General features: G+C 41.2%; 1 protein-coding gene across 1 annotated transcript in view; it reads right to left on the bottom strand.

Annotated features, from left to right (window-relative positions):
• Nucleotides 1-13189, bottom strand: part of LOC127328841 (uncharacterized) — a 33029-nt gene extending 19840 nt beyond the window's left edge. Inside the window, exon 1 of the mRNA XM_051355412.1 lies at nt 12084-13189. Within this exon, the coding sequence (XP_051211372.1) occupies nt 12084-13189 (1106 nt within the window). The remainder of the gene's footprint in view (nt 1-12083) is intronic.
• Nucleotides 13190-17023: the final 3834 nt, after the last annotated feature.

Genomic DNA, 17023 nt, shown 5'->3' with positions numbered 1-17023 from the left:
TAGTTTTTAAGCTATTTGTCCCATGAGCTATATATTGCAAAGGTGAATGATGGAATTTTAAAGGTAGCACTCAAGCAATATACTTTGGAATGGCGGAAAATACCATGTAGTAGGTAGGTATGGTGGACACAAATGGCATAGTAGTTGGCTCAAGGATTTGGATGCATGAGAAGTATTCCCTCTCGATACAAGGTTTAGGCTAGCAAGGTTGTTTGAAGCAAACACAAGCACGAACTAGTACAGCAAAACTCACATAAAAGACATATTACAAGCATTATAAAACTATACATCGTCTTCCTTGTTGTTCAAACATCTTACTAGAAAATATCTAGACTCTAGAGAAACCACTCATGCAAACCCAAATTTTAACAAGCTCTATGTATTTCCTCACTAATGGGTGCAAGGTATATGATGCAAGAGCTTAAACAAGAGCACAACAATTGCCAAGTATCACATTATTCAAGACATCACACCAATTTCTACATGTAGCATTTTCCAATTCCAACCATATAATAATTTAACGAAGCAGTTTCAACCTTCGCCATGAATATTATGAGCTAAGAACACATGTGTTCATACGAACCAGCGGAGCGTGTCTCTCTCCCACACAAGCATTTATTCAAACACAAACAAAAACAAAAGCATACAGACGCTCCAAGTAAAGCACATAAGATGTGACCGAATAAAAATATAGTTTCAAGAGAAGGAACCTGATAATTTGTCGATGAAGAAGGGGATGCCTTGGGCATCCCCAAGCTTAGACGCTTGAGTCTTCTTGAAATATGCAGGGATGAACCACCGGGGCATCCCCAAGCTTAGAGCTTTCACTCTTCTTGATCATAGTATATCATCCTCCTTTCTTGACCCTTGAAAACTTCCTCCACACCAAACTCGAAACAACTCATTAGAGGGTTAGTGCACAATAAAAATTAACATATTCAGAGGTGACACAATCATTCTTAACACTTCTGGACATTGCATAATGCTACTGGACATTAGTGGATCAAAGAAATTCATCCAACATAGCAAAAGAGGCAATGCGAAATAAAAGGCAGAATCTGTCAAAACAGAACAGTTCGTATTGACGAATTTTAAAATGGCACCAGACTTGCTCAAATGAAAATGCTCAAATTGAATGAAAGTTGCGTACATATCTGAGGATCATGCACGTAAATTGGCTTAATTTTCTGAGCTACCTACAGGGAGGTGGACCCAGATTCGTGACAGCAAAGAAATCTGGAACTGCGCAGTAATCCAAATCTAGTACTTACTTTTCTATCAACGGCTTTACTTGGCACAACAAAACACAAAACTAAGATAAGGAGAGGTTGCTACAGTAGTAAACAACTTCCAAGACACAAAATAAAAACAAAGTACTGTAGTAAAATAACACATGGGTTATCTCCCAAGAAGTTCTTTCTTTATAGCCATTAAGATGGGCTCAGCAGTTTTGATGATGCACTCGCAAGAAATAGTATTTGAAGCAAAAGAGAGCTTCAAGAGGCAAATTCAAAACACATTTAAGCCTAACATGCTTCCTATGCAGAGAAATCTTGTACACAAATGAATTCATGAAGAACAAAGTGACAAGCATAAGAGGATAAAACACGAGTAACTTCAAGATTCTCAACATAAAGAGGGGAAACTTAATATCATTAAGATGCATATAACCATATTTCCCTCTCTCATAATAACTTTCAGTAGCATCATTGATGAAATCCACAATATACCCATCACTTAAAACATTCTTATCATGGTTCATATGCATAGAAGTATCATTAATTTTGGCATAAGAAGAGTTCTTCTCATTAATAGTAATTGGAGCAAGATTATTATCAAGAATTTGAACATGGTAAACAAGTTGCATATTAAAAGAATTGTTTTTGGTAATCCAATCATGACTATGACAAGTTTCATAAGGATAATTATAACCTATATCATAGCATTCTTTATAATAATCATCAAAGATCGGAGGCACAATGTCATCATAAGAAATAGAATAGTTATCTTTCACAGTCGGTTTATCTATAACCATACCATCATTGTTATTAGAAGGAGATGTATCAAACACATAATGATCAGTAGCAAAAGGATTTTCAAACACCTCTTCCCCAAGCTTACAGCTTTCTATATTATTATGGGAGGAAGCATGGATAGCACTGACACTATGGCAATTATTATCATCATTTTCAGAATTAGTTTCCCAGAGATTTGCAATATCAAAAGTAATGTGTTCATTCAAATCATGATTGCTAATGTATGTAAAGGGCATAGGAAGATCATCGTATTCAGATTCATTATCACAATAATCATTAGGAGCAACATACTTACGGTTACCTAGCGTTATCTCGTATACGCGGGGATATGCTGTTACCTCTTTCTTTTTATTCCCCTTATTCTTCTTCTTCTTCGTTCCCTTCTTCTTCCTCTCCTTCTCCTTTTCCTCGTTCCCTTCTTCAGGAGGGAGAGGCTTGAAGGGTGGCTTGTCCGCATAACCTGATTTACTTTCAGAAACAATAGAAGAAACTTGGGAGGATCCCTCCTTTTCATTAATTAGTTGAAAACACACAGCGGTCCTATCATATTTTGGCAAGGTGTCATCTTCTAAAATATTTTGTATGTAAGTATTTGTATGGCTATTATCAATGCAATAAGAAAAACACCCATGTAGGACATCATCAATATCAAGATCACTCATATGTAACAAAGAGATTTTTCTCGACAGTTCTTCACACCCCAAAAATAAAGTAAGTTCATCATGCTGATTAGGAGTAATTTCATCATCACAATACAAATTTGCAGCACTCATTGGGTTCAAATTATCATTGGAGGAGCATTGAAAATTAAAATGACCCACTTCATGGCAAACTTCACAAATAAAAGGATAGAGGGCGCAAACTTTTTTACCAAGATCATCTAGAGCCCTAAACCACTTTCTAGTTTTTTCATTAGCATGATGGATACAATATTCATCTTTGATTTGATTAATTCCACAAGGTCTATGTATTCCACAAAAATTAACATGCTTATAGGAAATGGCATTCTTAGGAGTTTGAGCATGCTTATTGCAATAATTAACAACAATTTCATTCTTCATGCAAGCCTCTTTAAAAGGTTCATGATACTTATCAAAATTATTTTTAGGCAATTCAAAATGAGAAGCAAAGGCTTTATAAAGATTTGCAGCAACTTGAGAGTCAAGACCATAAGTAGCACTCATATTTCGAAATTTATCGGTATCCATAAAAGCTTCAATGCATTCATAATCATAATTTATACCTGACTCTTTACCTTTGTCGTTCTCCCATCCTTCAGCGTTGTCCTCAATCCGATCAAGAAGATCCCACCTAGCTTCAACCTCCTTGCTTGTGAAAGATCCCTCCGAACACGCGTCCAGATAGTCCTTGTGTTGTCCTGAAAGCCTCGCATAAAAATTGTTAACAATAACATTACGGGGGAGCTCATGAATGGGACATTTGAGCATTAGTGACTTCAGTCTCCCCCACGCTTGAGAAATACTCTCTCCATCACGAGGATAAAAGTTATAAATATAATTCCTATCAATATGCACTTCATGAGGAGGATAAAATTTAGAATAAAAGAGAGATGCAATTTCCTCCCAACCAAGAGAATGTCTATTCTCCAACAATTTATACCAATGCGCCGCTTTACTGCAAAGTGAAACAGAGAATATCTTCTTCCTCACTTCATCCATAGAGATACCTGCACACTTGAATAACCCGCATAATTCGTGCAAAAACAGTAAATGATCTCTAGGATGGACAGTTCCATCCCCTTTATAGTGGTTGTCCATAACACATTCGATAATTTTCATAGGTATTTTATACGGAATACTTTCAGCAGGTGGATTTAAAATATCAGAAACATCATTAGAGTTATCGCATATGGGAGATAAAGCATTATCAGAGCAAAATATTTCTTCCAAAGCTGAGGAGCAAAAAAGATTATTCTTATATAAACTAGCTTCCCCAAGCTTAGACTTATCCATAGTATTAGCAGTAATTGCATTCATACTAATAACATCGCTACTAGCATGCAAATAAGGTTCCATAGGTTTTTTAATTTTCGCATCAAACAATTCTAAATCAGGAAAAAGATTAAAAAGCTCACCAATTTTTTAGTTGTTTTCCATTATGCCTAACTAGTGTAAACAAGAAACAAAAAGATGCAATTGCAGGATCTAAAGGAAATAGCTTCGAGCACAAACACAATGGCGCCAGAAAAGTACTTTACCTGGAACCGAAGTATGAGTGCCTTTTACCTTTCCTCCCCGGCAACGGCGCCAGAAAAGTGCTTGATGTCTACGTTCCCCCTCCTTTCCTGTAGACAGTGTTGGGCCTCCAAGAGCAGAGGTTTGTAGAACAGCAGCAAGTTTTCCCTTAAGTGGATCACCCAAGGTTTATCGAACTCAGGGAGGAAGAGGTCAAAGATATCCCTCTCATGCAACCCTGCAACCACAAAGCAAGAAGTCTCTTGTGTCCCCAACACACCAAATAGGTGCACTAGTTCGGCGAAGAGATAGTGAAATACAGGTGGTATGAATAAGTATGAGCAGTAGCAACGGTGCCAGAAAATAGCTTGCTGGCATGTAGTTGATGGTGGTAGTATTGCAGCAGTAGTAACACAGTGAAACAGTAAACAAGCAGTAGTAACGCAGCAGTATTTAGGAACAAGGCCTAGGGATTAGACTTTCACTAGTGGACACTCTCAACATTGATCACATAACAGAATAGATAAATGCATACTCTACACTTTTGTTGGATGATGAACGCATTGCGTAGGATTACACGAACCCTCAATGCCGGAGTTAACAAGCTCCACAATTTGTTCATATTTAAGTAACCTTATAGTGTAAGATAGATCAACAGATTAAACCAAGTACTAACATAGCATGCACACTGTCACCTTCATGCATATGTAGGAGGAATAGATCACATCAATATTATCATAGCAATAGTTAACTTCGCAATCTACAAGAGATCATGATCATAGCATAAACCAAGTACTAACACGGTGCACACACTGTCACCTTTACACACGTGCAGGAGGAATAGGACTACTTTAATAACATTGCTAGAGTAGCACATAGATGAATAGTGATACAAAACTCATATGAATCTCAATCATGTAAAGCAGCTCATGAGATTATTGTATTGAGGTACATGGGAGAGATGAACCACATAGCTACCGGTACAGCCCCGAGCCTCGATGGAGAACTACTCCCTCCTCATGGGAGCAGCAGCGGTGATGAAGATGGCGATGGAGATGGCAGCGGTGTCGATGGAGAAGCCTTCCGGGGGCACTTCCCCGTTCCGGCAGCGTGCCGGAACAGAGACTCCTGTCCCCCAGATCTTGGCCTCGCGATGGCGGCGGCTCTGGAAGGTTTCTGTGGGTTTCGTCGAACGCCTCAGGGTTTTCGCGACGGAGGCTTTATATAGGCGAAGAGGCGGCGCAGGAGGGCTTCTGGGGGGCCCACACCATAGGGCGGCGCGCCCCCTCTCGGCCGCGCCAGGGTGTGGTGTGGGGCCCTGTGGCTCCTCTCGGCGGCTCTCGGGTGTTCTGGATGGTTCCGGGAAAAATAGGAACCTGGGCGTTGATTTCGTCCGATTCCGAGAATATTTCGTTACTAGGATTTCTGAAACCAAAAACAGCAGAAAACAGGAACTGGCACTTCGGCATCTTGTTAATAGGTTAGTTCCAGAAAATGCACGAATATGACATAAAGTGTGCATAAAACATGTAGATAACATCAATAATGTGGCATGGAACATAAGAAATTATCGATACGTCGGAGACGTATCACTGCCTTACATGATTGAGATTCATATGATGATGCTTGTAATCTAGATGTCGTTATGCTAGTCAAGTGAATTTTACTTATGTGATCTCCGGAGACTCCTTGTCCCACGTGTGTAAAGGTGACAGTGTGTGCACCGTGTGGGTCTCTTAGGCTATATTTCACAGAATACTTATTCACTGATGATTGGCATAGTGAGGTGCTTATTTATATCTCTTTATGATTGCAATGTGTTTGTATCACAATTTATCTATGTGCTACTCTAGCAATGTTATTAAAGTAGTTTTATTCCTCCTACACGGTGTAATGGTGACAGTGTGTGCATCCGTGTTAGTACTTGGTTTATGCTATGATCATGATCTCTGGTAGATTGCGAAGTTAACTATTGCTATGACAGTATTGATGTGATCTATTCCTCCTTTCTTAGCATGAAGGTGACAGTGTGCATGCTACGTTAGTACTTGGTTTAGTCGAATTGATCTATCTTCACTCTAAGGTTATTTAAATATGAACATTGAATTGTGGAGCTTGTTAACTCCGGCATTGAGGGTTCGTGTAATCCTACGCAATGTGTTCATCATCCAACAAGAGTGTAGAGTATGCATTTATCTATTCTGTTATGTGATCAATGTTGAGAGTGTCCACTAGTGAAAGTCTAATCCCTAGGCCTTGTTCCTAAATACTGCTATCGCTGCTTGTTTACTGTTTTACTGTGTTACTACTGCTGCAATACTACCACCATCAACTACACGCCAGCAAGCTATTTTCTGGCACCGTTGCTACTGCTCATATATATTCATACCACCTGTATTTCACTATCTCTTCACCGAACTAGTGCACCTATTAGGTGTGTTGGGGACACAAGAGACTTCTTGCTTTGTGGTTGCAGGGTTGCATGAGAGGGATATCTTTGACCTCTTCCTCCCTGAGTTCGATAAACCTTGGGTGATCCACTTAAGGGAAAACTTGCTGCTGTTCTACAAACCTCTGCTCTTGGAGGCCCAACACTGTCTACAGGAAAAGGAGGGGGCGTAGACATCAAGCTATTTTCTGGCGCCGTTGCCGGGGAGGAAAGGTAAAAGGTACTCACACTCCGGATCTCGGCTACTAAGCTATTTTCCGGCGCCGTTGTAAGTACTCGAAGCTATTTCCTTTAGATTCTGCAATTGCATCTTTTTGTTTCTTGTTTACACTAGTTTGGCATAATGGACAAGAATGAGCTTCTTATGCTATTTCCTGATTTAAAACATGGATTGTTTGATGCGAAAATTAAAAAACCTATGGAATCTTATTTGCATGCTGGTAGTAATATTAGTATGAACGCTTTGAACACCATTGTTGTTAATGATATGGAAAATTCTAAGCTTGGGGAAGCTGGCTTTGATGAGCATGATATTTTTAGTCCCCCAAGCATAGAGGAGAAAATTTACTTTGATGATACTTTGCCTCCTATTTATGATGATTATAATGATAGTAGTCTTTTGTTACCACCTGTTATGGAGGATGAATTTGATTATGATTACAATATGCCTCCTATATTTGATGATGAGAATAATAATGATAGCTACTTTGTTGAATTTGCTCCCACTACATGTACTAAAATTTATTATGCTTATGTGGAGAGTAATAATTTTATGCATGAGACTCATGATAAGAATGCTTTATGTGATGGTTATATTGTTGAGTTTTCTCATGACACTACTGAAAGTTATTATGAGAGAGGAAAATATGGTTGTAGAAATTTTCATGTTACTAAAACACCTCTCTATGTGCTGAAATTTTTGAAGCTACACTTGTTTTATCTTCCTATGCTTGTTACTTTGCTCTTCATGAACTTGTTTATTTACAAGATTCCGATGCATAGGAAGCATGTTAGACTTAAATATGTTTTGGATTTGCTTCTTGATGCTCTCTTTTGCTTCAAATACTATTTCTTGCGAGTGCATCATTAAAACTGCTGAGCCCATCTTAATGGCTATAAAGAAAAGAACTTCTTGGGAGATAACCCATGTGTTATTTTGCGACAGTAGTTTGTTTTATATTTGTGTCTTGGAAGTTGTTTACTACTGTAGCAACCTCTCCTTATCTTAGTTTTGTGTTTTGTTGTGCCAAGTAAAGCCTCTAATCGAAGGTTGATACTAGATTTGGATTTCTGCGCAGAAACAGATTTCTATCTGTCACGAATCTGGGCTGTTTTCTCTGTAGAAAAATCAGAAAAATATGCTAATTTACGTGCGTCTTCCTCAGATATGTATGCAACTTTCATTAGTTTTGAGTTTTCTGATCTGAGCAACGGAAGTATTTATTAAAAATTCGTCTTTACGGACTGTTCTGTTTTGACAGATTCTGCCTTTTATTTCGCATTGCTTCTTTCGATGTGTTGGGTGGATTTCTTTGTTCCATTACCTTCCAGTAGCTTTGAGCAATGTCCAGAAGTGTTAAGAATGATTGTGTCACCTCTGAACATGTGAGTTTTTGATTATGTACTAACCCCTCTAATGAAGTTTATGAGAAGTTTGGTGTGAAGGAAGTTTTCAAGGGTCAAGAGAGGAGGATGATATACTATGATCAAGAAGAGTGAAAGCTCTAAGCTTGGGGATGCCCCGGTGGTTCACCCCTGCATATATCAAGAAGACTCAAGCGTCTAAGCTTGGGGATGCCCAAGGCATCCCCTTCTTCATCGACAAATTATCAGGTTCCTTCTCTTGAAACTATATTTTTATTCGGTCACATCTTATGTGCTTTGCTTGGAGCGTCTGTATATTTCTTATTTTTGTTTGTGTTTCAATAAATTGGATTACATCATGCTTGTGTGGGAGAGAGACACGCTCCGCTGTTGCATATGAACACATGTGTTCTTAGCTTTTAATATTCATGGCGAAGTTTCTTCTTCGTTAAATTGTTATATGGTTGGAATTGGAAAATGATACATGTAGTAAATTGCTATAATGTCTTGGGTAATGTGATACTTGGCAATTGTTGTGCTCTTGTTTAAGCTCTTGCATCATATACTTTGCACCTATTAATGAAGAAATACATAGAGCATGCTAAAATTTGGTTTGCATATTTGGTCTCTATAGAGTCAAGATAATTTCTAGTATTGAGTTTGAACAACAAGGAAGACGGTGTAGAGTCTTATAATGTTTACAATATGTCTTTTATGTGAGTTTTGCTGCACCGGTTCATCCTTGTGTTTGTTTCAAATAAGCCTTGCTAGCCTAAACCTTGTATCGAGAGGGAATACTTCTCATGCATCTAAAATACTTGAGCCAACCACTATGCCATTTGTGTCCACCATACCTACCTACTACATGGTATTTTCCGCCATTCCAAAGTAAATTGCTTGAGTGCTACCTTTAAAATTCCATCATTCACCTTTGCAATATATAGCTCATGGGACAAATAGCTTAAAAACTATTGTGGTATTGAATATGTACTTATGCACTTTATCTCTTATTAAGTTGCTTGTTGTGCGATAACCATGTTCACTGGGGACGCTATCAACTACTCTTTGTTGAATTTCATGTGAGTTGCTATGCATGTTCATCTTGTCTGAAGTAAGAGAGATCTACCACCTTATGGTTAAGCATGCATATTGTTAGAGAAGAACATTGGGCCGCTAACTAAAGCCATGATCCATGGTGGAAGTTTCAGTTTTGGACATATATCCTCAATCTCATATGAGAAAATTATTAATTGTTGTTACATGCTTATGCATAAAAGAGGAGTCCATTATCTGTTGTCCATGTTGTCCCGATATGGATGTCTAAGTTGAGAATAATCAATAGCGAGAAATCCAATGCGAGCTTTCTCCTTAGACCTTTGTACAGGCGGCATAGAGGTACCCCTTTGTGACACTTGGTTAAAACATGTGCATTGTGATGATCCGGTAGTCCAAGCTAATTAGGACAAGGTGCGGGCACTATTAGTATACTATGCATGAGGCTTGCAACTTGTAAGATATAATTTACATGATACATATGCTTTATTACTACCGTTGACAAAATTGTTTCATGTTTTCAAAATCAAAGCTCTAGCACAAATATAGCAATCGATGCTTTTCCTCTATGGAGGACCATTCTTTTACTTTCATTGTTGAGTCAGTTCACCTATTTCTCTCCACCTCAAGAAGCAAACACTTGTGTGAACTGTGCATTGATTCCTACATACTTGCATATTGCACTTATTATATTACTCTATGTTGACAATTATCCATGAGATATACATGTTATAAGTTGAAAGCAACCGCTGAAACTTAATCTTCCTTTGTGTTGCTTCAATACCTTTACTTTGATTTATTGCTTTATGAGTTAACTCTTATGCAAGACTTATTGATGCTTGTCTTGAAGTACTATTCATGAAAAGTCTTTGCTATATGATTCACTTGTTTACTCATGTCATATACATTGTTTTGATCGCTGCATTCACTACATATGCTTTACAAATAGTATGATCAAAGTTATGATGGCATGTCACTCCAGAAATTATCTTTGTTATCGTTTTACCTGCTCGGGACGAGCAGAACTAAGCTTGGGGATGCTGATACGTCTCCGACGTATCGATAATTTCTTATGTTCCATGCCACATTATTGATGTTATCTACATGTTTTATGCACACTTTATGTCATATTCGTGCATTTTCTGGAACTAACCTATTAACAAGATGCCGAAGTGCCAGTTCCTGTTTTCTGCTGTTTTTGGTTTCAGAAATCCTAGTAAAGAAATATTCTCGGAATTGGACGAAATCAACGCCCAGGTTCCTATTTTGCCCGGAAGCATCCAGAACACCCGAGAGCCACCAGGGAGGGGGCACAGGCCCACCAAACCCTAGGCCGGCGCGGCCAGGGGGGGGCCCACGCCACCCTATGGTGTGGGCACCCCTTCGACCCTCCTGCGCCGCCTCTTCGCCTATTTAAAGCCTTTTTGCGAAAACCCTGATACGTTCGACAAAACCCACAGAAACCTTCCAGAGCCGCCGCCATCGCGAGGCCAAGATCTGGGGGACAGGAATCTCTGTTCCGGCACGCCGCCGGAACGGGGAAGTGCCCCCGGAAGGCTCCTCCATCGACACCGCTGCCATCTCCACTGTTATCTTCATCACCGCTGCTGCTCCCATGAGGAGGGAGTAGTTCTCCATCGAGGCTCGGGGCTGTACCGGTAGCTATGTGGTTCATCTCTCTCCTATGTGCTTCAATACAATAATCTCATGAGCTGCCTTACATGATTGAGATTCATATGATGATGCTTGTAATCTAGATGTCGTTATGCTAGTCAAGTGAATTTTACTTATGTGATCTCCGGAGACTCCTTGTCCCACGTGTGTAAAGGTGACAGTGTGTGCACCGTGTGGGTCTCTTAGGCTATATTTCACAGAATACTTATTCACTGATGATTGGCATAGTGAGGTGCTTATTTATATCTCTTTATGATTGCAATGTGTTTGTATCACAATTTATCTATGTGCTACTCTAGCAGTGTTATTAAAGTAGTTTTATTCCTCCTACACGGTGTAATGGTGACAGTGTGTGCATCCGTGTTAGTACTTGGTTTATGCTATGATCATGATCTCTGGTAGATTGCGAAGTTAACTATTGCTATGACAGTATTGATGTGATCTATTCCTCCTTTCTTAGCATGAAGGTGACAGTGTGCATGCTACGTTAGTACTTGGTTTAGTCGAATTGATCTATCTTACACTCTAAGGTTATTTAAATATGAACATTGAATTGTGGAGCTTGTTAACTCCGGCATTGAGGGTTCGTGTAATCCTACGCAATGTATTCATCATCCAACAAGAGTGTAGAGTATGCATTTATCTATTCTGTTATGTGATCAATGTTGAGAGTGTCCACTAGTGAAAGTCTAATCCCTAGGCCTTGTTCCTAAATACTGCTATCGCTGCTTGTTTACTGTTTTACTGTGTTACTACTGCTGCAATACTACCACCATCAACTACACGCCAGCAAGCTATTTTCTGGCACCGTTGCTACTGCTCATATATATTCATACCACCTGTATTTCACTATCTCTTCGCCGAACTAGTGCACCTATTAGGTGTGTTGGGGACACAAGAGACTTCTTGCTTTGTGGTTGCAGGGTTGCATGAGAGGGATATCTTTGACCTCTTCCTCCCTGAGTTCGATAAACCTTGGGTGATCCACTTAAGGGAAAACTTGCTGCTGTTCTACAAACCTCTGCTCTTGGAGGCCCAACACTGTCTACAGGAAAAGGAGGGGGCGTAGACATCACCACCCTTTTCCAGGACCTTTTGGCAGGGTCCCTTGCTTCTGCGCCTTGCTCAGAGTTGGTGTGGTCTGTGGCTTGAGGAGGGTGCAGCGAAGGTGGAGCAGGGTCGGTGATGCCAGCCTTCTTTTCCTTGTTCTCCATGCCCTTGTCCGTAGCCTTCACCGAAGGAGGTTGGTGCAGGATGTTGATGTCGCCGGCCATGACGCTGATGCCCTCCGTGATGCCAGGGTTGTCGCTGGCGTGGTCGGTGTTGCCGGTGTTGTCGATGATGCCGGTGTTGTCGCTGGCGTGCTCAGTGTTGCCGACGATGCCGGTTCCCTGCACTGTGTCGCCAGTGTTGGTGATGACCTGCTCGTTCTTGTTGGCGTTCCGGTCCTTCTCCTTGCTTGCGTCCCCATCCTTGACGGAGAGCTTCTCGACTTCCCTGGCGACAAGCGTGACCGTTCCCCGCAGGTCGTGGTCCCGCCTGGCTCCGAAGGCGGCAACATTGCGCCAAGGGGTGTCAAGCTGTAGAGCTCTCCTGTTCTCGAGCGCGCTCTCCGCCAGGTACCATTTGCGTGGGTCATCGCGGTGCGTTGGCGGTACACCGAGGTTGTTGCAATACCTGGTTCTCCTCATATCCACCGGCAGCTCGCAGTCCGCCGCAAGGTGGCCGATCACCCCGCAGCAGGTGCAGTAGTTGGGCAGCCTTTCGTAGAAGACCCTGACGACCACCTCCTCGCACGTGATCACGTCCTCGAGTGTAATCCATCGCTGGAGGGCACGAGCGACGGGTAGGTGGACGCGCGCGCGCAGGATCTTGTTGGCGATGTCGCCTCTCGCGTGGTTGTCGATGCAGATGAGCTCGCCCAGCTTCTCCCCAAGGTTCCTGGCCAGCTGCTTGGATAGGAGGTAGAAAGGGAGGTCCCAGAACTGCACCCAGATGGGTACAGTCTCGAACGGCACCTTGTCCAGGTCCTCGTGATCCTCCAGTTTGCGAACCAGGACAGCATCGCCCTGGTACCTCCAGGGTCCTCCCGTGGTGACGTGCTCGTAGTCCCCGGTGGAGGAGAACTCGAGGACGAAGCGGCTGTCTGCAAGCTGCAGGCATTCGAGGTGGCCACGCACACCCCAAACATTCTTCATGTAACTTACCAATCTGTTCGTGGTGATGTTCAGGGCTGATAGGAGGACACCAACGGCGAGGAGGCGGACAGCAGCGGTACCCCTGATACGTCTCCAATGTATCTATAATTTCTGATGTTCCATGCTTATTTTATGACAATACCTACATGTTTTTCTCACACTTTATAATGTTTTTATGCGTTTTCTGGAACTAACCTATTAACAAGATGCCGAAGTGCCAGTTCCTGTTTTCTGCTGTTTTTGGTTCCAGAAAGGCTGTTCGGGCAATATTCTCGGAATTCGATGAAACGAAGACCAAACATCATAATTCACCGAGACGTACCAGGACACCGAAGGAGAGTCGGAGGGGAGGCTGATGTCTACGGGTGCTTCTATTCTTGTAGACAGTGTTGGGCCTCCAAGAGCAGAGGTTTGTAGAACAGCAGCAAGTTTCCCTTAAGTGGATCACCCAAGGTTTATCGATCTTAGGGAGGAAGAGGTCAAAGATATCCCTCTCATGCAACCCTGCAACCACAAAGCAAGAAGTCTCTTGTGTCCCCAACACACCTAATAGGTGCACTAGTTCGGTGAAGAGATAGTGAAATACAGGTGGTATGAATAAGTATGAGCAGTAGCAACGGCACCAGAAAAGTGCTTGCTGGCGTGTAGTTGATGGTGGTAATATTGCATGCAGTAGAAACGCAGTAAAACAGTAAACAAGCAGCGATGGCAGTATTTAGGAACAAGGCCTAGGGATTATACTTTCACTAGTGGACACTCTCAACATTGATCACATAACAGAATAAATAGATAGATGCTAGACTCTACACTCTCTTGTTGGATGATGAACACCACTAACTGTGTAGGATTACACGAACCCTCAATGCCGGAGTTAACAAGCTCCACAATATTCGATGTTCATATTTAAATAACCTTAGAGTGCATGACAGATCAACATAACCAAACCAAGTACTAACATAGCATGCACACTATCACCTTCACGCTATGAAAGGAGGCATAGATCACATCAATACCATCATAGCAATAGTTAACTTCATAATCTACAAGAGATCACAATCATAGCCTACGCCAAGTACTAACACGATGCACACACTGTCACCATTACACCGTGCAGGAGGAATAAACTACTTTAATAACATCACTAGAGTAGCACACAGATAAATTGTGATACAAAACACATTGCAATCATAAAGAGATATAAATAAGCACTTCACTATGCCATTCATAACAGTGAATAAGTATTCTGTGAAATATAGCCTAAGAGACCCACACGGTGCACACACTGTCACCTTTACACACGTGGGACAAGGAGTCTCCGGAGATCACATAAGTAAAATCCACTTGACTAGCATAATGACATCTAGATTACAAGCATCATCATATGAATCTCAATCATGTAAGGCAGCTCATGAGATTATTGTATTGAAGTACATAGGGAGAGAGATGAACTACATAACTACCGGTAAAGCCCCGAGCCTCGATGGAGAACTACTCCCTCCTCATGGGAGACGGCAGCGTTGATGATGATGGCGGTGGTGTCGATGGAGGAGCCTTCCGGGGGCACTTCCCCGTCCCGGCGGCGTGCCGGAACAGAGACTCCTGTCCCCCAGATCTTGGCTTCGCGATGGCGGCGGCTCTGGAAGGTTTCTCGTACCATGTCTTTTCCGTGTCGAGGTTTTAGGTCGAGGGGGCTTAAATAGGCGAAGAGGCGGCGTCAGAGGGTCGAAGAGGCGAAGAGATGATAGGGCGGCGCGGCCAGGGCCTGGGCCGCGCCGGCCTACCTCCTGGGCCCACCAGGGCTCCCCTCTGGCGACTCTCGGATGTTCTGGAAGCTTCGTGGAAAAATAGGATGCTGGGCGTTGATTTCGTCCGATTCCGAGAATATTTCCTTACTAGGATTTCCGAAGCCAAAAACAGCAGAAAACAGCAACTGGCCCTTCGGCATCTCGTCAATAGGTTAGTTCTAGAAAATGCATAAATATGACATAAAGTGTGCATAAAACATGTAGATATCATCAATAATGTGGCATGGAACATAAGAAATTATCGATACGTCGGAGACGTATCAGCATCCCCAAGCTTAGTTTCTGCTCGTCCCGAGCAGGTAAACGATAACAAAGATAATTTCTGGAGTGACATGCCATCATAACCTTGATCATACTATTGTAAGCATATGTAATGAATGCAGCGATCAAAACAATGTAAATGACATGAGTAAACAAATGAATCATAAAGCAAAGACTTTTCATGAATAGTACTTCAAGACAAGCATCAATAAGTCTTGCATAAGAGTTAACTCATAAAGCAATAAATCAAAGTAAAGGTATTGAAGCAACACAAAGGAAGATGAAGTTTCAGCGGTTGCTTTCAACTTGTAACATGTATATCTCATGGATATTGTCAATGCAAAGTAATATAACAAGTGCAATATGCAAGTATGTAAGAATCAATGCACGGTTCACACAAGTGTTTGCTTCTAAGATAGAGAGAAATGGGTAAACTGACTCAACATGAAAGTAGAAGAATGGCCCTTCGCAGAGGGAAGCATTGATTGCTATATTTGTGCTAGAGCTTTGGTTTTGAAAACAAGAAACAATTTTGTCAACGGTAGTAATAAAGCATATGTGTTATGTAAATTATATCTTACAAGTTGCAAGCCTCATGCATAGTATACTAATAGTGCCCGTACCTTGTCCTAATTAGCTTGGATTACCGGGATTATCGCAATGCACATGTTTTAACCAAGTGTCACAAAGGGGTACCTCTATGCCGCCTGTACAAAGGTCTAAGGAGAAAGCTCGCATTTGATTTCTCGCTATTGATTATTCTCAACTTAGACATCCATACCGGGACAACATAGACAACAGATAATGGACTCCTCTTTAATGCATAAGCATGTAGCAACAATTAATTTTCTCATATGAGATTGAGGATATATGTCCAAAACTTAAACTTCCACCATGAATCATGGCTTTAGTTAGCGGCCCAATGTTCTTCTCTAACATTATGCATGCTCTAACCATTCTAGCGGTAAATCTCCCCTACTTCAGACAAGACGGACATGCATAGCAACTCACATGATATCCAACAAAGAGTAGTTGATGGCGTCCCCAGGAACATGGTTATCGCACAACAAGCAACTTAATAAGAGATAAAGTGCATAAGTACATATTCAATACCACAATAGTTTTTAGGCTATTTGTCCCATGAGCTATATATTGCAAAGATAAAGGATAGAAGTTTTAAAGGTAGCACTCAAGCAATTTACTTTGGAATGGCAGAGAAATACCATGTAGTAGGTAGGTATGGTGGACACAAATGGCATGGTGGTTGGCTCAAGGATTTGGATGCATGAGAAGTATTCCCTCTCGATACAAGGCTTAGGCTAGCAAGGTTGTTTGAAACAAACACAAGGATGAACCGGTGCAGCAAAACTCACATAAAAGACATATTGTAAACATTATAAGACTCTACACCGTCTTCCTTGTTGTTCAAACTCAATACTAGAAATTATCTAGACCTTAGAGAGACCAATTATGCAAACCAAATTTTAGCATGCTCTATGTATTTCTTCATTAATGGGTGCAAAGTATATGATGCAAGAGCTTAAACATGAGCACAACAATTGCCAAGTATCACATTATCCAAGACATTTTGGCAATTTACTACATGTATCATTTTCCAACTCCAACCATATAACAATTTAACGAAGAAGAAACTTCGCCATGAATATTATGAGTAAAGCCTAAGGACATATTTGTCCATATGCAACAGCGTAGCGTGTCTCTCTCCCACACAATGAATGCTAGGATCCATTTTATTCAAACAAAAAAA

Source organism: Lolium perenne, chromosome 2 (assembly GCF_019359855.2).
Source record: "Lolium perenne isolate Kyuss_39 chromosome 2, Kyuss_2.0, whole genome shotgun sequence".
In the NCBI taxonomy this organism is placed as follows: Eukaryota; Viridiplantae; Streptophyta; class Magnoliopsida; order Poales; family Poaceae; genus Lolium; species Lolium perenne.
Note: the sequence above shows the minus strand (reverse complement) of the source record. Positions and strands in the feature narration are given on the sequence as shown.